Here is a 14,559-nt window from a genome sequence, read left to right on the forward strand (position 1 = left end):
CTTAATAAGATTCTCTAACATTTGCAGAAAGGACCAAAAACATAATCCCACATATACTATGCCAGATTGTAGAGCAGGGCCAACCAATTATGGACTGGAACCTCCACAGTTGTGAGCCAAGATAAAACTTTTCTCTTTATAAGATGATTATCTCAGATATTTATTATAGCAAGGGAAAACTAACACAATAACAACCTCATGGGTGCAGCTACTGCCTTAAAATAGCAAAATCTAATTTATCCTTCCTGTCCCTTGTATTATTGCTGGCACTCATTTTACTGATTTAGAAGCACACACATACAAGTATACATAAGCAAACACATCACTGCTATTGTTTTGAACACATTGCTATTAGATCAATGAAGAATAAGAAAAAAGTTTTTATTTCGCCTTCACTGTTGTCTCTAATGCTCTTCTTTTAAGCAGATCTGAGTTTCTGATCTTTATAGTTTTCCTTTGTTCTAAAGAATTTCTTTTAACCTTTCTTGCAAAGCAGGTGTACTGTCCATAAAGTTCTTCAATTTTTGTTTATCTGAGAGTCTATTTCTCCTTTACTTTTGAAGGACAATTTTGTGTTACAGAATTCTAAGCTGGCCAGTTTTCCTCCTACCAGTTTAAATATTCCACTCTCTTCAAGTTTGCATGATTGCTGCAGAGAAGTTGAATGTTAATTCTCATCTTTGTTCCTCTAAAGGTAAGATATTTTTCCCTCAGGCTTCTTTCAGGATTTTTTGGGGACGGTACTGGGGATCAAACTCAGTACCTAGTGCTTGTGAGGCAGGCGGCAAAACCACTGAGCTAAACCCCTGGCCCTCAGGATTTTTTCTTTATCTTTGATTTTCTGTAGTTTGAGAATGATATGCATAGGGTACTTTGGGGCATGTACAGTATTCTGCTCAGGGTTCCTTCTCTAAGCTTCCCTGATTGGTGGTTAGTGCCTGACATTAATTTGGGATAAATTCTCAGTGATTAGTATTTCAAATATTTTTTCTCCTCTTCATTTATTATTATTTTTTACTCCTCCCTTCTTTAATTCCCCTCAACCTGTGTTATACTTTTTTAGTTGTTCCATATTTTACGGATATTCTGTTCTGTTGTTTTTTTTCTCTTTTTTTTTTCCTCTTTTCAGTTTTGGTGGTTTCAATTGAAATGTCCTCAAGCTCTGAGATTCTTTCCAACATCACTGCTGCACTGTATCTTCAAGTTGTGATATTTGCCTTTTAGTATGTGTTGAAATTTGTTCTTAGTAGCTGGGCATGATGTATGTGTAAAGAGAAGTTGGCAAAAAATCCTTTAGGGAGGGGGAAACATTTTGTAGTCCTATGACTAGGTCTCAATCTCCTAGTGAACCTGTACCTGTAGATCATGAACTTAGATCTGCTTCTCAGTCATCATCCTGTCCAATCCCTGCCCTGTTTTGTGGGACAGGATGTGTAGCCTAGACAGGAGTTAAGTATTTCCCTTCTCTCATGTCACTTAGACCCTGATAATATCCTACCAGGCTAGGCTCTAGTTAACTAGTTTCTGTGAGGGCAGACCTTGTTAAGAAATGAAGAGTAGTCTGGTGCAGTGTATTAAAAAACGTTTCTTTTCCCCTTTGCCCCATCAGAAGCACCATACCCAACCCTGCCATTTATTCACGGTGAGAATCTGGAGAGAGCCCCTGAGGACTTGGTCTCCCTGGACTTTTTAATCTCTTAGACTTGTCCAGCAGTTTGTCAATTATAGTTTAGGTTTTCCTACCTCTGCACTTGTTTTCTCAGAGATGTGTGCTTATAGATTTCTGCTACAGCAAAACACAATTCTTAATTTTTGTCTTTCAGTCTCCAATTTGGGGGTCAGTGGTTAACCTACAACTATACTGCTGTAATGGATATAAAATTTGTTGATTTTTTTTCAGTTTTCTTCCCCCAAAAACCTCCTGTTAAGACAGATTAGTGATTCTAGCTTCTTATATTCTGGACCTGAAGTCAGCAATCAGGTTTATCCTCTTTTGTATCGGTTTCAAAGTTATTAAGGTCAAATATATTATAAGAAATATATACCTTATGCTTTTTATTGTGACTCTTATGGCTTAAAGATCCCTCACTCAAGTTGAACTAATTTGATAGTCTTGGGAAAATAGCTAGGCACAGCTGGCAAAGCTGGACTAATTCCTTTTATCTTAGAGTCTGTTGCCGTTTTGGCTCAGCCTCTTGAGAACAGGTACAACTTACAGTCCTGAATCTCCTCAACATTCTCAGACAGTGTAAGAGTCTCTTCTTTTTGTCCACAATGCCTATATGAACCTCTATTGTGACTTATTTATTTACATATCTACTGTGTCCCTTGTGAAACTGTAAATTTCAAAGGGAACAAAGTCCCTAGCACTTGGTACGTTACCTGGAGGTAGGGTCACTTAGTACTGTACATATTAGATGAATGGATGATCAATTCCTTGATTTTTTCTTTTACTTTTAGCAAATTCATAGTGACTTTTTTAGAAAGATAATAATGTCAGAGTTGACTAATACAAATTTTCCATTTCCTTGTTATAAGTTACTTTAAAAAGTTTGGGGCCGGGGATTAAGTTCAATGGCACTGCGCCTGCCTTGCAAGCACAAGGCACTGAGTTTGATCCCCAGTACTTAAAAAAAAAAATATTTTAAATACTAACTGTGCTTATTGAAGTACAACTTACATATTACATATGGATCATAAGTGTACAGTTTGATGAATTCTGATGAGTGTAGCCATCACCCATATCAAACTAAAGAACATTTCCAATCATTCCAGTAAATTCTTTTAACCCCTTTCCAATCAGTCCCCCTTCCACAAAGGCAGATGCTTTTCTGGTATCTTCAGCCATATGCTTTTTTGAGACAGGGTCCCGGTATATAGCCCAGGCTGGCCTGGAATGTGCAGTGATCCTTTTGCCTCTGCCTATTACAGGTGTACGCCACCAAGCCCAGCTTCTTTAACCATATGGGTTAGTTGCATCTTAAAATTATGGACGTATGCAGTATATATTCTTTTATTTCTGGTTTCTTTCTCTCAATGTATTAATTTTGAGATTCATACAGAGTTTTCTTAAATGGTTTTATCATTTTATATTCCCGCTGTCAATGTATAATAGTTTGTTGTATAATCCTTGCCCACACTTGATTATATTTTACTTTTTAATATCACTCTGGTGGGTGTATGTCTCCTTTTGGTTTTCATTTGTATTTCTGTTGCTGCATGCCTTTTCATTTAGAGTCTCAAGTGTTTAGTCTATTTTCTATTTTCATTTTTTGTGTCTTATCGATTTGTAGGAATTCATTATTCATTCTGGATATGGGTCCTTTGTCAGAAAGATGGATTATAGGTATTTTCTCTAAGTCTGAAGGTTACTTTTAAATTTTTAATGTTGTTTGTTGATTAGAAGTTTGTAACTTTGGATGTGAGGGCAATCTAGTTGCAACATCTTGTTATCCTGTTGATCACCAGGGGTGATTTTGCTGACTTGGCTGGCAAGGTAGGTGTCGTTTTCCTTCTCCGTCCTTTCACATGGATGCCTCCCAAAGCAGAAGGCTTGCTAGAAGAGAGTAATATTCCCTGGAAGAGAAGGCCAATTTTCAGTCAAAGGTCCCTTATGGGGGCCTCCAAATAAGCTCTCAAAGTCCATTTTTTAGGAAAAGGAAAAGAGAAAAACTTGCAATCTTGATGAAATCTAATTTATTCTTTTATTGTTAATGCTTTTTGTTCCTTGCCTGAGATATTGGCCTGCCCCAAGGAAGATATTCTCTTATTTTTTTCCAGACATTTTATAATTATAGCTATATCTATGGTTTATCTAGAATTAGCTTTTGTTTATAATGTGAGATAGAGTTCATTCATTTCCAAATGGTACCCAGTTGTTTGAGGATTACTATATTTTAATAATAGAGCTTTTCCATATGTACTATATTATTTGATCCTTAAAGCAGTGTTTTAGAAAAATCTTTATTTTAAAAAATATTTAATCAGTACATTTGTTATACATAAGGATTACATTCATCATGGGGAGTGGGTACATGTACACATTTTAATTATTTTTACTTCCCTTTCCCTTTCCCTCCCTCTTTCGCTCCATCTCCAGATCCCTTTCTCATTTGCTCAGGATCTATCTCCTCGTCTTAGTTATCTTTTATTTTGCTCTTTAAATTATTTATATTTTGGGTTTCTCATAGAAGGGAAACCATGCAATACTTAAGGTTGTGTGTCCAATTTATTTCATTTAGCGTTATTATTCTCAAGGTGTTTCCATTTTCCTACAAATGACTCCAGTTTATTCTTTATGGCTGAGTAGTACTCCATTGTGTGTGTATATATATATATATATATATATACACACACACACACTACATTTTACCCTTCATTAGGGCATTCTTATGTCACTCCTTGTCTGTGCTTTCACTTTCTACAGTTTTAGTTACCAGAAAATATTAAGTGAAAAATAATTCGTATTTTTGTTACCACTTTTAATTTCTTACTGTGTGTAATTTATAAATTAAGCTCCATCATAGGTACCTCTAGTAGAAAACACAGTATCCATAGGATTTGGTACTATCCCTATTCAAGCATCCCCTGGGGGTCTTAGAACATATCCCATTCAGATAAAAGGGTCTACTGCATATATTATCTCTTACAGAGATGAGGCAAAGCTTAGGCAGATTATTTCAGTACGGTTGCAAAGCTAATTAATGGTCAAACACAATTAGGATTCATATACTTTTTGTTTGTTTGAGACAGGGTGTTGCTTTGTAATGCAGGCTGGCCTTGAACTCATTATGTAGCACAGGCTGGCCTTAAACTCACAGTGATCCTTCTCAGCCTCCTGAGTACTGGGATTACAGGTATGTGCCACCACTCCTGGCCAGGAACTCGTAAATCTTGATACTATTTAGTTATATTCTTTTATTATACTGAACAGGCCCTCATAATTCTTAAAAAATACCCTTATAAGGTTTCACTGAACTGCTAGAATGAACTTAGTCTGAGAAATACTCAGTTAAATGTGAAAACTTTTTATACTATCAAATTATTTACATAAATGTGATATTCTTTTAAAACTAATTCAGATTTTAGGAAATATGTGCATTGCAAGTTTATGTGCTATTCTCGATTAGATAAATCATGAAATTGCTATTTCATTTAAATCAGCCATTTCATATATACATGCATGCATGTGTTTAAATCAGAACTATATTTGTGTTAAAAGGGGTACATTTTTAAAAAGACAACTTTTCAATGTTAAAACATTATGTTAAGCTGTTTTATTAGAAGCAGCATGCCTCGATGCCGTTTTACCTTTCTGTTATTGCTAATTTAGGAAATTAAGTGCTTCAGAATTATATTCAGGCTGGTTTAATGTGCATGCTACTTCTCTGCTGTGTCTTCCAAAACACAGAGATGGCTCGTACTCATCAAGCTCACCAAAGCTTGAATATTTTGAGCTGAGAACTCAGCATTTTAAAGGCATTGTGAGAGCTGTAAATTAAAATGTAAAAAGCAAATTCTCAGGAAGACATAATACATTTATGTATATTCATATTAGATTATAAGCTATTAAAATCTATTTTGGGGGACTTGAGTTCAGATCTTATAGAAGGAGATAATATACAAGGTATTTGGTTCCTGAAAATGTTAGGATGATAGGGGAAATCTTGGATGGGTAGGAGGAAAAAGAATGATTTGAGATTTTTCTTTGCAAGGCAAATATAATGAATTGAATGGAGCCAATCTAGGAAGAATAAATTCAAGACAAATTAAATATTTTAAAATATAAAAATTAAATTATACATTGATTAGCATGTCAAGGCTATAAAGTCAAATGATTAAAACTTGGGAGTAGCATTAGTTTAGAAGAAGGAACTATCTAGATTTGGAATAGTGTGAGGCATGCAATTCCTAGTCAGTATGATGTAGTGGCTAAACAATGTAGGGAAAAAGCAGCTTCAGTGTGGTTCAGACTTTATTTTTTTTTTCTATTTCTGTCAGATGGTACTAGTCAGAATTCTCTTATCAGAGAACCTACTTGATATGTGATGGTAGGTTAATAAATGCAATGTAGGTAAGCTTGTTGGTGGAGGGTTAATTTTTTTTCTTTTTTTTTTTGGTACCGAGGATTGAACTCGGGTCTTTGCGTTTGCAAGGCAGGCCACCAAACTGCTGAGCTAAATCCCCGGCCCAATGGAGGGTTAATTAATGCAAAGCTTCTGAGTTCATTTATAATTTAAGGAGCAAATGTAATTTTCTAGAATGAATGTTTTTCATGAACAAATAGTTTCCTTTAAGAAATATTAATGCTTCTGTTTGAAAACAATTCAGTTTGCAAGCAAAAGCATTGGGCAAAATTTTGATTCTATTAGCAAACTCTGCATTGGGTGACAAACACAACCATGGCCATCTTCCTCCAAATCATAAAACAAATTACCTTGTACGTCAAGGTACCACTATATGTGTTATTGGTTTTAGATGATTATAAGCTTGAGGTTATATTACTGTACATTTAAACAAAATATTTTTATCTAAAGTTTCACTACGTAGCATCAATTCTTAGCTACATGTAAGATAGAAATAAGACACAGGTTGGTTTTTCAGCCTGCCACTGTCCACCACTGTAGTCCACTTCTTCCTCAGGGCCTTCAAAAGGGCAGGGTATGGGTTTCTGAGATATTACCAATTGGCTGAGGGTTCTTGCTCAATTCATACAGAAATCACAACTTGGCAGAGTATAGCATTTTTAAACGTGAACAGCCCTGGGCTTTGAATGCCATGGCTATGAGCTCTTTTAGTATTCACAGCCCTGAGCTTTGAGTGTCAGTGGCTGTAACCTCCCTTGCTGCCTGGATCTGGCAGCTGCTGGCAGGCCTTGGTAATGCTAGCCACCTTCAGCATTGTCAATCCCAGCTGCTGGCAGCTTTCTAGCTGCTGATTACCTTCAACCTTTGGTGTCACTAACTCTTAGTGTACCATCTCAGAATGCTCCACTTGAGATATCAACCACAAATAGACAAAAATATGTTACCTAGAAGAGGATTTATTGAACTTATGTAGTAGCATAACAGGGAGCAATGCATTGACTGAGCCCAGTAAGAATTTGGGAAGGTTGCTTAGAAAAAAGATGGACTAGTGTATACAGTGTCAGACTTTCTTTTTGGTTATGGGTGGGAGAGACTCTTGCTGATGTCATTGAGGAGAGCAACAGAGGGGCATCGTCATCTGAAGAGGCTGCAGGGTGAAGTTGTCTGGGACAAGTCCAGGTCCAAAGCTTGCTGAAGCCAAAGCAAATACCTCCTGATGTTGCCAGACAGGCTGCAAGGCCTTTAGGGCAGCCATGGGAGAAAAATAGAAGTGCAGGGGAGCATTGGATCTTTCTCTTCTGTCTCAAAAATGGTTGGATCTTTTAGTTAGTTTTGTGTTCCTTTTCAACAAATAGAGTTGAATTGATAATCATGCTAGCAAGAAGCAAAGCATGAATTTGTTTAAACTTAAATGTAACTGCCCAGCTGGCTTGCTTTCCCACAGTACTCTTTATTTGTTGTACTCACATGGATGACAGAGTACAGTAAACAAAAAGGGAGAGCAGCCAGTTTAGCATTCCAGGGCTGTGTCAACAGAATTATTCTCTCTTAAACTTCTCATCCAATAAAATAGCTTATAGTTATATACTAAGGTCAGTCAAAGAAATTAAGGTTATGTTTTGTCATTTTTAGAAACAATCCATATTTTCTAAAGTATTTATGACTTTGGGGAATTTATATCATCACCTTAAACCTTACTGTTCTCTCTTGTAAAATGCACTCATTAACTCTGAGGGTGGTTGTAAGGATTAGGGATGTGAGAGTCACGCACATAGCAAGTCACCTTAGCTAATTCTTTTATGTATTTCCTGGAGCATACATTCATACTGCAGTAAATCTAAAAGCAAGCACTTTCCAGGAAGGGCTTCTCTCTATCCTGAAGAGCTAAGCAAGTACTCCACTGCTATCGGTGGCACCTCCTCCACGCGTCCATTGTTTTCTTCATCACACACATTGTGATCACTGGTGTACAGATATCTCCTTTGCTGGGCTGACAGCAGGACTGAGATTCCTTTATTAGTCTATGGGGTTTTGTACTTACTGTGGTGGAGGTGTTGAATAAGTGTTGATTAATGGGCTGGCTGAATGGTATGTGTCCTGTTGTAGGCCCAAAGAAGGGATTGCTAGCTTTCAAGATCTTCTCTTTTTCCTAACTGGTCTTATATTTTTCTACAGTGTATTTAGTGTAGGTTGATTTAATAGTTTTTTTGTTTGTTTGTTTTGTAGTGGGGATCGAACTCAGGACCTTGTGTTTTGAGGCAGGCAGCAGAACAACTGAACTAAATACCTGGCTGGGTTGATTTAATCTTGTTGGGCCTTTGACGATCTTTTTTTTTTTGGTATCCGGTATTGAACTCAGGTCCTTGTGCTTGTGAGGTAGGCAGCAGAACCACTGAACCAAATCCCCAGCGATAATCATTTTTGATGTGAGGATTCATGTATTTCCTGTAAAGTTCTCAGTACAGTACTTCTCTCTGTGAATATTACTTTCTTGGCAGGTGCCTTACTTTCTTTTGAAACATCTAGGTGACTGTTGGGGTCTGTAGTCAGTCTTTCATAGCTTTTAAATATCCTCTTTAATCTTAGTATTTTTTATGCTGTATTTTGGAAGAAGTCCTTGGTATTCTATGGCTGGCAATTCTCTCTTCAGCTGTTATTGTGTGGAGGGTCTCATTAGACTTAGAAAACTGAATTAGAGGCAGTATATTTTCATATATCTAATGCAGAATGGAGATAAAATTCACTGAGAAAAGAATACAGAAAGAATAGATTTTGTTTTTGTTTTTTGTTCTTTTGGTTTTTTTTTTTTTTGTACCTGGGATTGAACTCTGGTCCTTGCACTTGCAAGGCAGGCAGCAGAACCACTGAGCCAAATCCGCAGCCCCAGAAAGAATAGATTTTGGTAGAGCAGTAGGTCAGGAATAGAAACAGAAATATTAAGATGTTTTATGATTATGATTTGAAGATTAATGTTTTTCTAAAGATCTTACTGTATGTGTTTGTCTTAGTAGTATAATTCAATGCCCAGGATCGTTGAATTTATCATATTTCCAAGTCTCTTTACATGATGTTCCATTATAAACTTACAGAGATTCCTCTCTGGCATTTGGGAAGTGGTTCCTTAGTACGGTCATTCATTTTAGAAACATTTTGTAAGTGTCTCTCAAACAGGTGTACTTTTGGCGTTCGTGAATGTTACAGTCTTCAGTGAGCAATTACAGACTGAGGAAGTGCTGTAGGAGGCAAATGTGAAATGCTGTGAATGAAAGCAGAGCCTACCTGAGTCTGAGGCCCAGGTCTGTGTTCAGGGCGTGTGGGAGGGGCTTGCTGTGAGTGGGAGGCTTCCCTGGACAAGTGAATTCTGCAGTTCCACTGTCGCTTGGCTCTTGCTGCCTTTTTGTCTTTGCATAGCTGGCTGCTTCTTGCTGATCTTACATTAATGATTTATTCTTAAAGTATATGAAAAGGAATATATTTGTTGCCCATTTTCTATTTACTATGTTTTTTCACTTTGATCACATTTTCCCCTTTTCTTAATTTGTTTAGATAAAATAATTTTCTAAGAAAATTCATATCTATATTTTAAGTGAAGAAATAAACAACAAACAAGTAAACAAACAGACGTAATATTAGGTAGTATGACCTATGTCAGGGTGGAAAAGCAGGATAAGGGAATAGAGGATGATGGGGAGCATTTTAAAGTAGGCAGAAGGAAAACGTCCCTGAGAAGATGACTCTGGAATAGAGACCTGAATGGACCAGGGATCTTGTCGTGCATAGTTCCAGGCAGAAGCAACAGCTGCAGGAGAATTTCAGGAGCCAGAGTGAGTGGTGGGGTCACAGGATACTGCAGGAGGATGGCTGGAGTAGGGGGTATGAGAGAAAGGGAAAAGGAGTTGAGCTCCCGAAGTTAAGCGTGGAAAAATATGTTTTTCATGCTTCTCAAACCAGGATACATCATTTTTCCAGGGAAAGGATAGCATCTGATCTGTGGTCCCAAAAGCTAAAATTCACAGAGGACTTCTGTGTTTCACATGACCCTAGGTACTATCCCCCAAATAGGATTTTTTTGGTTAGGGACTGTAAACTAATTGTAGAAAATTAAGAAGGTTTAGAATGATAGAGTTTAAAGCAGCTATAAAAGTAAGAAGAAATGACTAACAAGAAAGATTAGATGAAATAATAGTGCCAGCGATGGTAACTTGATCAAAGGTTTCTGACATGGTCCTTAGTAGTACTTAGTGAAGTGACTAGCAGAAAGCATTGGTTTGTCTCTAAATATACTCTGAATTTGGCCATTTTTTTTTCACAACTTCCACTGCTACTTAATTATAGTTAAAAACAATCATACTTTATCACTTGTAGAGACCCAAAATGCAGACAGCAGTGGATCTTTAAGGAATTTTCAGTGTATTTCTGGAAGGAGACTTGAGAAGACATGAGCTGTTTATATGAGTTGATTCCAAGATGTGGAGAGATAAGCGATTTCCTTTATCATTTCTCATGGGAGAGCATCAAGAATAACACTTCTGCTTATATTTGAATCATTCGTAGGTTATGATGTGCTTTGATATCTTGAAGTAGATGGAACAGATATGCTTGGATTGTTTTTCAGATAGGTAGTTCCAGACAGATCACCTGAGTCACCATCACACAGATGGTTAAGAACAGAGTCATTGCTAGAATTATGTTCTTTGTCACTCTGTTAATGGTAGAAGTTGTTTTTATAGTATATTATGTCAGCAAAGCCAATTTTCCTAGTTTTTCTTATCCTACCCCAATTGTATCTCTCTGAAGTGACAGATACTGTGTGAGCTCACAATCTGCCTATCTATCCATCCATCCATCCTAGTCATCCAACAGAATAGTATAGACTGAATTACTTATAAAGTGTGGACATTTATTTTTTCATCATTCTGGAGGCTGGATGTCTAAGGCCAAAGCACTGGCAGTTTCAGTTGTCTGATTTCTGCTTCCAAGACTGGGATTGTATGCTGTGTCTTCCAGATGGGAGGATGTCTCGTGTTCATGTTGGGGAAAGCAGAAGGCAAGCAAGGGAGTATCTGTCTGAATCCCATTTAATAAGGGCCTTGATGCCGTTCATGAGGTAGGAGCCCTCATGGCCTAATCGTCTCTTAAAGGCTCCACCTCTTAAGTTCTATCTCATTGGCAACATGGGAGTTTTGGAGGGGATACATCTAAGCCATACTAATGTATGCATTTCTCAGCCTATGCCTTCTTTTATGTACCTATATAGTGGCTAACATCCTCTTCCCTTTAAAGCTGTACTATGCATATTACTTTAACTCTTTAGCCATATATCATGATCATCTAGGTCAGTACATCTAGCTCTAACTCATTCCTTTTCTTTGTGTGACTATATTGTTGGACTTGTTGCAGAATATGGTTGGCTTTTAAAAGGATACACTAATAACATATTTAATATGAAGAATACAATTCCAGTGTATGATATAATTTCATCATATATTAATGATTTATACTTAAAGTATATTAAAAGGAATATATTTATTGACAGTTTTTTATTTGCCACAAGTTTTTTTCACTTTGATCACATTTTTACCTTTTTTCTTTTAAGAATAAATCATAGACTTAACCAATGCTTCCTTTTCTAAGAAAATTCATATTTTTCCAGGCTATTATATCCGGGAAAAGTCTAAGCAAGTTATTACATTGCTGATGGATGAACAGTTGCTGTATAAAGAGAGGGAAGTGACATGTCGAACTAGACGGTGTACCTCTTACTCCATGACACTTCCCAAGAGACTTCCTGGTACAGGTAACTCACCAACAGCGTGTGCTTCTGCGCCTACGCCAGAAATTCCTGCTTCAGAGAAGAAGCATAAATTTCTTAAGGTTTCCAGGCTACATAATAAAGGTGTGTATAGTGAACTTTGGCCTAAAACACAGTAGGTATCGTTTAAGAACACTTGCAGAATATACATGTTAGATTTTAGTTCCGACCTATTAATACCATAGTAGTACTACTGGTATAATATTAGACTTCATATTAGAGAACAGAGAACAATAATATTCAATAGAAAATTTTATATGACTATTTTCAGAATATAGTTAGTATTTTACTTATACTTGGCATGTGAAAGAGTACAGTACTGGCTTCTGAGACCAGGGGTCTAATTATGTGTGCATTGTCACTATTTGATCCTACAAATCAGGAAATTGAAATTTTCTTAAATGTGCCTTGAAATTCTAAAAATTCTTCCAGGACAATACTTTATACCTTTTCCTTTTTCTAAAACTTTAAATCTGAATTACTGAATTTAAGGTTATAATAGAAACCAACATGAAAATGGCACGATTTTTTTTACCAGATTTGCTAAACCATTAAAGAATGTCATTTTCCCCTGGCTTCTCCAGTGTAAATCCTGTTAAAAGTTGTTCATAAAGAATGGACAGTTTGAGGAAGCAAAAATAACCACAAAATATGACTTAAATATCTTGAGTGGAGCTAACCTTCTGTAAGTAAGGGCATAACAGGAACAATGCAGTTGCAAGTGGTGTTAGAAGCTGACTTCCTCCCTTTATTCCCTAGGTCTAATGTTATGAACTAATGTTTGTATCCTCCCCAAGTTCATATCTTGAAACCTATTGAAGCCTTGATCCAATGTGATAGTATTTGGAGATGCATAAGTCATAAGGGTAGATCCCTTATGAATGAGATTAGTGCCTTTATGAAGGAGACCCCAGAAATTTCTCTCCTGTCCTTTTTCTGCCATAAGAGAAGTACAGTGAAAGGTGAATAGTCTCTAGCCCCCAAGAGGGCCCTCACCAGAAAATGACCATGCTGACACCTGATCTTAGACTTCCAGCCTCCAAAACTGTGAGAAATAAACTTTTGTTGTGTATACATCACCCATTCTGTGTTCCTTTGGTATTAGCAGCTCAAGAAGACTAAGACATCTATTAAGCAAGAACCTAAAAGAATTGGGCAAAGTGTTGCATGCCCATAATTCCAGCTACTCAGGAAGCTGAGGCAGGATGATTGAAAGTTTAGAGCCAGCCCAGGAAACTTAGCTAAGACTCTGTCTCAAAAAATAAAGGGCGAGGGGGCCTGAAATTTAGCTCAGTGGTGCTGTACCTACCTTGTAAGTTCAAGGTCTTGAGTTGGATCCCCGGTACCAAAAAAAAAAAAAAAAAAAAAAAAAAAAAAAAAAAAGGCTGGAAATATAGCTCAATGGTAAGGATCTTACCTACAAGGCCTTGGGTTTGACCTGTAGTAGTGGGATGGGCAGTAGGGGCTAAACAAGCTACAGGTATTCAATAAGAATAGCCAATGCCAAATGTCAATTAAGTGTGGAAATTTTTTAAATGTTTGTAGTAATACAATCCAAACCAGTCCTGCTAAAAATCATGCAAGTACTCTGACTTGGTCAAGAATTCTTAAATGTTCACTCACTTTGTACTTTTAAGGCATTAAAAAAGGTGACCATTGTAATTATAATAGTAAATAAAAGAGGTGGCCCTTCTAATTATAATAGTAAACACCACCCAAATGTTTCTACAAGTAGTGAAGTCTCCACTTTTAGGGGACCCATTTGTTTTGAAATAAATCTCCAAAAGGAACGATTATCCACTGAGAAATTTTCTCACAACATCCTTAAATTCAGATTGACACGAAAAGCTTAGTCCAATCATATTATGACTCATCCAGGATTTCTTCATCCCTTTTGCTGTTTCTCTGTTACCTTTATTGCCCTTTCCATTTCTTGTCCCATTTTCTCTTTCACTGTAAACACATGATTTGTTATCTGAAATTTGGATATCCAGAAGCAGTGCAGAGCTTCAGCAATAAGGGAAGTAAAGTTCCTTTCATCCCAGAAATAACATTTAGTGACAGAGATAGATATTAACAAAATAGACATAAAATATAAAAGATGTAAAGCATGTCAGATACAAATAAGTCCTATTGCAAGATCAGGGACAAGAGTAAGAGGGATGGCTTTATTTTAGAGCAAGTATTGAGGGGAGGCCTTTTGGAAGAAGTAACTGTTTAAACAGATATCAGTGCAGGGAAGGGAGCCATCGTGATCAGCAAGAGAGGGAGCAAACAGAAGGCACTTGCTCTGAAGTGGGGCAGACAGGGCACAGGCCGTTGTAAGCTTAGGAAATGAGCCCTTAAATCCATAGTGAAGTAGCTCATCTCTGAGCCATTTTTATGAGTCATATGTGAAACTAGTTTATTGCTTTATCATCATAGATCATGGGGCTTTTTTTCCCCAGAATTATTTTCCACAGCTTTGTGATACATCTTTATTCACTAGCCTGAGCTCTGCATTTGTTTTATTTTAGACATTTCTTTTTCTTTTTATTGAGTTTATTGGTACAGTCTAGGTATACAGTACAGTTACATTCATTATTGGGATCCTGTACCTTTACATGACAGGTCTTGATTCTCATTTTTTCCCCTTGTCCCTGCCCTCCCTTCTCCCCCTCC

At 36.9% G+C, this 14,559-nt stretch overlaps 1 protein-coding gene across 6 annotated transcripts in view; it reads left to right on the top strand.

The window, feature by feature from the left end:
• Positions 1-14,559, top strand: part of Enthd1 (ENTH domain containing 1) — a 106,646-nt gene that overhangs the window by 13,907 nt on the left and 78,180 nt on the right. For 4 of the 6 annotated variants that reach the window (XM_010612556.1, XM_010612592.1, XM_010612602.3 and 1 more), the window contains exon 3: positions 11,740-11,982. The exons of 1 other annotated variant lie outside the window; for it this stretch is intronic. In XM_010612556.1, the coding sequence (XP_010610858.1) occupies positions 11,740-11,982 (243 nt within the window). The remainder of the gene's footprint in view (positions 1-11,739; positions 11,983-14,559) is intronic. One more of the 6 variants, XM_010612573.1, reaches the window with a different exon arrangement.

Source organism: Fukomys damarensis, unplaced genomic scaffold, assembly GCF_012274545.1.
Source record: "Fukomys damarensis isolate Sample0158 unplaced genomic scaffold, DMR_v1.0_HiC HiC_scaffold_19, whole genome shotgun sequence".
In the NCBI taxonomy this organism is placed as follows: Eukaryota; Metazoa; Chordata; class Mammalia; order Rodentia; family Bathyergidae; genus Fukomys; species Fukomys damarensis.